Here is an 8441-nt window from a genome sequence, read left to right on the forward strand (position 1 = left end):
AAAATTTCAATGACATACTGCAAAGAAATAGAACAAATATTGATGAAATTCATATGGAGCCACCAAAACCCCTGAATAGCCAAAGCCCTCCTGAAAAAAAAAGAAGGGAATTGAGGCATCACACTCTCAGATTTCAAACTATACCACAAAGCCATAATAATCAAAACTGCGTGGTATTGGAACCAGAACAGACACACGGACCACTGGAACTGAATAGAAAATCCAGAAATAAACCCACAGATTTATGATCAACTAATCTTTGACAAAGGAGCAAAGACTATGCAATGAAACAAAGAAAGTTTGTTCAATAAATGGTGCTGGGAATACAGGGTCACTATATGCAAAAGAATGAAGTTTGACTGCTACCTCACATGATACACAAAAAACAACTCAAAATGGATTAAAGAGCTAGACTTAAGACCTGAAACCATAAAATATAAAGAAGGAAATATAGGCGAAACACCACATGACATGCACCTCAAAAACATCTTTGTAGACACATCACCCAAAGCAGTGATAATGAAGGCAAAATATAAACAGCTGGGACTACATCAAGTTAAAGAGCTTCTGCACAGCAAAAAGACAATAACCAAAACAAAGAGAAACCCCAATGACAGGGAGAAAATTTTTGCAACAGCACAAAGGACAGAGCTAGCTATCAGGAAACTCTCTGGTGGCACAGGTGGGGGATGGTGGTGGTGGGGAGAGGAAGGATTAGGGTCAAAATAAAGGGGTGCTGGGCCTCCCCTGGTGGCACAGATGGCTGTGCACAGCGCTGTGAAGCTGTGGGCAGCCTCTGCAGCACAGGTTCAATTCTGTCCAGCCAGAGAGGGTCCCACATGGCTCAGCAGACCTCTCCTGTGTCGCCTGCTGCCCCCCTCAGAAGTGTATTTCAGTCACTCTGCCTGTTCTGTTCCCTGCTCTGTCTCTGGTGAATCCTCTTACCATCCCGCACATCTGGCCTATACCCTGGTTCTTGTATAAACAAATAAATCTTTAAAAAAAATAAGGGGGGTGGAATTGTATGGGGAATACAACCAAAATGAAAATGTATACATTGTGCAAAAATGAAAAATTATGTAAGAATTATATGAAGTAAAATATTTAAAAAAAAAATCATACATTAGCACAAGTTCCAACCAATACGCAAGAGAGGCCTGTGGAAATGTAATAATAGGAAATATTCCATGATATTATTTCAGGTTTCACTTTACAAATAACCTTCGAGAAACTACCACCTGTATATATATATATATTTTTTTTAAAAGATTTATGGGCCTCCCCTGGTGGCGCAGTGGTTGAGTGCTGGGCTGCAAAGCTGCCCTCAACCTCTGCAGCACCGGTTCAATCCCTGGCCGCCAGCAAGGGTCCCACATGGCATGCAGACCTCTCCTGCCACTCACTGCTCCCCTCAGCAGTGTACTTATTCAGTCTGCCTGTTCTGCTCTCCACTCTGGCTCTGGTGGATTCTCTCACCCTCCCACACTTCTGACTGTACCCAGTGCTTGTATAAATAAATAAATAAATCTTTAAAAAAAAAAGATTTATTTATTTATGCATAGAAGAACTGGGGTGCAGGAGGTGGTGAGAGGATTCACCAGAGACAGAGTGGGGAGCAGAACAGGCAGACTGAGTGAAATACACTGCTGAGGGGAGCAGCAGGCAAGTCAGGAGAGGTCTGCTGTGCCATGTGGGTATCTCCATGGCTGGGGATCAAACTTGTGCTGCAGTGGCTGTGGATAGCTTCATAGGTTGTGTCTGAACGCCTTGTGCCACCAGGGAGGCCCCATCTGTTTAGTTTTAATTCAGTATCAATATTCACATTTATCTCAAAATATTGCTAGTTTCTTCATTCCTCCAGGCTGCTGCTTCCCCCAGCCCAAATCCACTCCTCCTAAAGGTGGGGAAGGGAATTTGGAGCCTCCCCTGTCTGTGGATGTCACACTGTTACAGCATCACGTCTCCCTCTCACAGGCTCTGTGGGGTGGGGCAGCCTTGATGACCCCACACTCACCCCATTCTCTCTCCCCATTTCCTGGGAAGACAATCAGCATCCTCCTGCTCCAGTTACAAAGTCTCCAAGGACTCTCCTGGACTCCTTCTCCCCAGGCTCCTGGATGAGTGTGATGCCCCTCACCCTCCTGCTGCTGCTCTGGGGCCCCTGGCCCTGATGGAGACCCGGGCGGGTGAGTGCGCGTCCAGCTGGACACTGTTGCTCCAGGAGGGAGGAGCAAGGAGCCCCCGCGGGTGCAGGACCCCAGGAAAGGCTCATCTCCCCCGGACCTCTTGTACCCCCTTCAGGCCCCTTGTGTTCTGGCCCCTTCTGTCCCTCCCGCCTCCCCTGAGTGCTCTGGGCCCCTGAGTCTGGGCCCTTCTTGGCCCACCGCCCCTTTTCACTCTCACGGCCCCGCCCCTTTCTCCCCTCCAGGCCCATCTCCCTGGGCCCTGGGTCCGCGCTGAGAGGAGGGTCAGCCGGGGTCTCCCCTCCCGCCCCCAGGCCCCCACTCCCTGAGGCTTTTCTACACCATGATGTCCCGGCCCGGCCCCGGGGAGCCCCGCTACATCGCCGTGGGCTACGTGGACGACACGCAGTTCGGGCGGTTCGACAGCGACTCTCCGGGCCAGAGTGCGGAGCTGCGGGCGCCCTGGGCGGGGCAGGTGGGGCAGGAGGACCTGGACGAGGAGACTCAGAACCAAAGGGACAACGCGCAGTGGCTCAAAGCGCTCCTGAGGGACCTGCGCGGCCGCTACAACCAGAGCGAGGACGGTGAGCTTCGCGGAGCGGGGCCAGGGTCAGGTCACCCCCATTCCCATCATGAGGCCGGGGTGTCCCGGGTCTCAGGGTCCACTGACCCCTCGAGGCGGGCGGATCTGCCAGGACCCTCCACCGGGAAGAGCCCGCGGGACATTCCTGCCTGCATTTCATTTTCAGTTTAGGTTTATTGAGGTTTATTCAGAGAGGGCGGGGTGACCTCGGGGTGACCACAGGGGTGGGTTTCAGGGTCTCACACCCTCCAGAGGATGTTTGGCTGTGAAGTGAGCCCAGACCTGAGACTTCTCGGCGGGTATGACCAGTTCGCCTACGAGGGCGCGGATTCCATCTCCCTGAGCGAGGACCTGCGCTCCTGGACCCCCGCGGTCTCGGGGGCTCAGATCACCCAGCGCGCGTGGGAGGCGGCGGGCAGGGCCGAGCGCGTCAGGCACAGTGTGCAGAGCAGGTGCTTCCCGTGGCTCCTCAGATTTCTAGTTTTGGGGAAGGAGGTGCTGCAGCGCACAGGTAAGAGGGGCCAAAAGGCCTTGGACCCCCCCTCAAACTGGAAGAGGGGGGTTTCGTGGGGGGCGAATGGAATAATGGGCAGAACAGCAGCTGCTTTCTGGGCAGAGAGGGAGAGTCCCCCTGGGTTTCATGTGCTAGAGAGAGACTCGCCCAAAAGACACCACTTTTCTGGAGGGTTAAGGAATCCAGTCTCTCCTGAGAGAGGGGAGGCCATCCTGAAATAACACTTCCAGGATCCTTTTGACCTGGCAGCCATCCTGGGAAACATGAGTGTTTCTTTCAAGGCCTTGTTTTTGGTCTGAGAACATTTCTGGACCTGACTCCTGCCTTTCTGTGTCATTCACCCTCCAACCAAGTCTGGAGTAAAAGTCTGTGTTCTCCCCAGAGACCTGCATCCTCCCTCATGGGCTCTCACCTAATTATCCCAGATTCCCCAGACTAGGCTGGTTTTTGGGTTTTGTGCTTCCTCCCTCCAAACCAATTATCATGTTTGTTCTGAGGATGGTCAGTGAGTCTGCTTCAGTGTCCAGGAAGGAAAACCCAAAGTGTGATTTTTTTTGACCCTTCTCCTCAGATCCCCCAAAGACACAGGTTTCCCTCCACGTCACCTCTGACCGTGATGTCACCCTGAGGTGCTGGGCCCTAGGTTTCTACCCTGCAGACATCACCCTGACCTGGCAGCGAGATGGGGAGGAACTGACCCAGGAGATGGAGCTGGTGGAGACCAGGCCTGGGGGGGATGGAACCTTCCAGAAGTGGGCGGCTGTGATGGTGCCTTCTGGAGAGGAGCAGAGCTACACTTGCCATGTGCAGCATGAGGGGCTGCTGGAACCCCAAGTCCTGAGATGGGGTAAGGATGGGCTCTGAGTTTCTTTTTTTCTTTTTTTTAAATATTTGTTTATTTATACAAGAACTGGGGTAAAAGTTAGAGGTGCAGGAGGGTGAGAGAATTCACCAGAGACAGAATGGGGAGAAGAACAGGCAGACAACCGAAAACACTGCTGAGGGGAGCAGCAGGCGAGATAGGAGAGATCTGCCATGCCATGTGGGTATCTCCCTGGCCAGGTGGCAATCGAACTCGTGCTGCAGAGGCTGTGGACAGCTACAGGCACTGCATTCAACCCATTGTGCCACCAGAGAGGCCCTGAGCTTCTGCTTGGAGGAATCAGGAGCCCTTCTGGAGACTTTCAGAGAGTCAGGATGTTCCTGGGGCTCAGGGTCTCATCTTCCTGTCCCTTCCAGTGCCCCCTCCTCAGTCCTCTGTCCCCACCGCGGGCATCATTGCTGGCCTGGTTTTCCTTGGAGCTGTGCTCACTGGAGCTGTGGTGGCTGCAGCTGTGATGTGGAGGAAGAAGTGCTCAGGTAGGGAAGGGAGTAGGGGAATTTGTCCACTGGGGGCTTTCGTGTCCCAGGGAGGACTTGCCTTACCTGGGTAGGAGGAAGTACCATCCACACATATGTTGCCCAGTCTAGTGCTGATTGCTAACACTCAGGTTTTTGTAAAGCACTTTTGAAAATGAATCACCAATTATTCACCTTATAATTGTGGTGATGGGGATCTGTTTCCCAGCAAATGCCAATGGGAAGGGACCCTGCTGTGGAAAGACTCCAATTCCCTTTCATATCCATTCTTCATATATCCCAGCCCTGACCTGGGTCTTCAATCACAGTTCTAGAAATTTCCCTGTGACCCAGACTTGGAGATTCCTTTAGGACTCCATGCGCTGACTACTCCCTTATCTCACATGATGTTTCTTCCTGTAGGGGGACAAGCAATCAGCTACACTCAGGGTGCAGGTAAGTGTAGATCAGGGGTTGGATCCCTGAGCCCCTGAGGACAGTGTAGAGGGAACTCTAGGGAGAGTCACTGTTGCACGAGGATGATCAAGAGGTGACCTGAGGATGGCAAGGGAAGGGCTGACCGAAACGCTGAGAAAACTCGCATATGCCAGGATGGAAAACCACCTGGGAGGGACGCCCTGGACTTGCTTCGTCCTTGGAAGTCTCCTTGGTCGTAACTTAGCAACAGAGACTCACAAGGACAGGCATGTCCGACAAGCACAAGGGCTCATATAAGTGATGTGTATGAGCTCACGCACATGGTGTGCGAGGCAAGGTTGTTTTGGCTTTTTCTGACTTATGATAAAACGCAGATGTGTTTGTTCACAATTCCCATATAACCATGCTGAGAAATGTAGAGAATCACTGCTTGTAGCTGAAAGCATTGCCCCGTCTGGTGGGTCCTTTGCGACCAGCGTCCCAGGTCTCAGAGCCCACTGGAGGCTCACAAGTGGCGCCCAACAGGGACCTGAAGGAGAAACCTCCCACTGAAGTGACGAGGTGACAGCAGTGGTCACGACTCCACAGAAGGATGTGAGTAGAGGTGGGAATTCCAGATGGGGCAATCTTCTTCAAGGCTTTCTACTTTCGCTTTGCTTCTGCAGCATCTGCTTTCTCACCATAGGGCAAAAATACCCCTTAACCAGATTCTAGAATGTTTAACGGTAGTTGAAAAATATAACCCATGGTTCCCAGAGGGCAGGTTGCTGGATATAGAAACTTGGGAACAAGTAAGAGATAACGTGACACAGTCTTATAAATGGAGGAAGAAATGCTTCAAGCTTTTCCTGTTAATTATTTGGGGTGGGGGGAGGCCAGGGTTTCTGCCACTAGAGTTTTGCCATTTGTTTTTTTAAGAAAAATAAAAAAGTTATTTCTAAAAAATGGTATTCGAAGTTCATTCACAATTGTTAAAGTGATAGGAAATGGTTATAATATGACTATATGAGACTAAAAGGTTTTTATTAAAATAATGTAAAGCTACTGTGGTGGACAGGTGGAGGCTACCCCAGTCTCAGCAAGCAGCTGCCTGGACTTTTTCTCCAGTGCTGAGATCACTGGCAGGTCTCTGCTGCCTTTCTGCTGTGGGGGACTGGACTCTCCTTTTGTCCACCTTAAAACATCATTCTGGCCTGTTCTATAGGTAAAAAATCCTATTTCCCTGTGTCTCCTACAAAATGCTTATTGCTTGAGTAAAAACTTTTGAATTTACTTACTTGCTCTTTTTTGTCTTAAAAATATGCTTGTTCTCAAGGCCTCCTCTGGTGGCTCAGGTGGTTGAGTGCCACACTGTGAAGCTGTCCTCTGCAGCACTGGTTCAATCCCGGCTGGCTGGCGAGGGTCCCACATGGCGTGGCAGACCTCTCCTGTCTTGCCTGCTGCTCCCCTCAGCAGTGTATTTCGTCAGTCTGCCTGTTATGTTCCCCGCTCTGTCCCTGGTGAATCCTCTCACCCTCCCGCGCATCTGACCTGTACCCTGGTTCTTATATAAATAAATAAATAAATCTTTTAAAAATATGCTTGTTCTCGGTGAGATAAAACAATAACAACTTAAAGCCAAAGGATCATTTCTTTAAAATATAAACTCAAAAAAAATTTCTTATCTAAAAAAAGTTAGTAAAAACTGCCGTGACTGTTGTAGTCTCAAGCCCAAGGTCTTTAGTAATAATTAAGATTGGACACATATTCTATGTAAAGATTTTGGCTTTTAACTCATTAAAAACCTTCTTAATATAAAAGTGTAACAAAAAAAAAACTTGGTAAGTGGGAATATCAAACATAAATGAGAAGCTAAGGCATCTCAAAAACTAGGTTGTTTGAGATGTTTTATAAAGGCTCTTTTACAATTTTGAAGGAATTTTTTTTCAGGTTTTAAAATACTAATGTAAATTCTCTGTGCGCAGCTTCTTCAAAGCCAGTCACTCTTAAAAATACAAATTTAAAATATGTTTGATCTAAAAGAATTGTTATAGAACTAAAATTAAATCATTAACAGGTTTCTCAGTGTCTTCACAAATATTGATAAAATAAATATCTCTTAAAATTTATACACATGACCAAAGTTGAATATGAATATCAAGAACTCTCTGTTTGTTTGTAACTGTCTTTGTTTTGTTTTGTTTTTTACCTCCAGAGGATTAATTATAAATCTTATGATATAATTCAAAGCATATATGCTTTAAAGTTATAATGTTAAGTATTAATAATTTACTCTGTTTAAATGTGTTTATTTCAAAAGAAACTTCTGGTATAAAAGGTACTTTTGTCTTTCCTACTGAGTCACATGTATATGAAAAATGTACATAGTATCTATATGTTACTCTGATTTTTTCTTGTTTTTATTAATCTGCCTAATGCTTGTTTGATTATTAGCCAGCCTAGAAAAACTTGGTATGTGCCATTGTTTTATTAACAGCCCTGCAAAATGGAATTCCAGTCATAACAGGAACTAAAGCTACAACTAAACTTTCTTAGATGCTTTAGTGTCTTGGGAACACATCAGCTGGAATAATTTTTGTTAAAAGTAACTGAGTTTTAATCCAATGGGTTGTTTTAAAACATGTACTTATAAACTCGCATTGGGTATAACCTTAGCTCTTGTCTGGGTTAATGATGTTGGGTACATAATGTCTTTTAAGTGTCTGAAAAATTACTAAGGTTTTTGAGATGAAAATTAAAGGTTATGATTTGAATGTCAATATTATACTTAGGGCTGGAACTTTCATAGAGATTAAATATGGTTGTTGTTGCTGTTTTCTAATATTTATGGCAAAGCTTTCCAAAAATCTAAATTGAAGTAAAATTTGGTAGCCTCTCATTTGATCGATTGAAGGAAATTTTGTGGAACCTCAGTAAAGCTCCAGAAACACTCCACAAACTTTCTCCCTTTCCTCCTGGGAAAGACATTAGATAAATTTGTACTATTTGGTCTACTTAATAAAGTTACACTGAAAGGGAAGCATTGTCACTTGGAAAATGGTAAAACTTTGGCATGTACAGAAATGTTAATATTGGTTTTCTAAAACAAAATCTAGTGCAGGCCATGCTACTCATGCTGTCTGCCAAGGTCTGGGCATGGGGGAAATTTCTGAAACGTCAGAAAACTCCTTAGCTGGCTCCAGCTACTTCTTTTCACTCGGTTGTGGCAGTTATTGAAACCATGGAAGTTTTCTATAAGCTCCAGAATAACACAATGAGTGCTGGCATCAATGCCAGTTTCGGTGATGCACACCTCAGTAGTTTAAGAAAAGTGCCTTCCAACATGATTGATAATGAAACGGTTTCCAATGATTCTCCACATCCTCCAATTTGTAACTCAGTTACC

General features: G+C 46.8%; 1 protein-coding gene across 1 annotated transcript in view; it reads left to right on the top strand.

Annotated features, from left to right (window-relative positions):
* Positions 1-5974, top strand: part of LOC119253177 (patr class I histocompatibility antigen, A-108 alpha chain-like) — a 45833-nt gene extending 39859 nt beyond the window's left edge. The window contains exons 2-7 of the mRNA XM_054698098.1: positions 2498-2767; positions 3002-3277; positions 3852-4127; positions 4520-4639; positions 5042-5074; positions 5533-5974. Of these exons, the coding sequence (XP_054554073.1) occupies positions 2498-2767; positions 3002-3277; positions 3852-4127; positions 4520-4639; positions 5042-5074; positions 5533-5621 (1064 nt within the window). The 3' untranslated portion in view covers positions 5622-5974. The remainder of the gene's footprint in view (positions 1-2497; positions 2768-3001; positions 3278-3851; positions 4128-4519; positions 4640-5041; positions 5075-5532) is intronic.
* The last annotated feature ends 2467 nt before the right edge of the window (positions 5975-8441 follow it).

Source organism: Talpa occidentalis, unplaced genomic scaffold, assembly GCF_014898055.3.
Source record: "Talpa occidentalis isolate TD23 unplaced genomic scaffold, MPIMG_talOcc4v2.1 talOcc4.2, whole genome shotgun sequence".
In the NCBI taxonomy this organism is placed as follows: domain Eukaryota; kingdom Metazoa; phylum Chordata; class Mammalia; order Eulipotyphla; family Talpidae; genus Talpa; species Talpa occidentalis.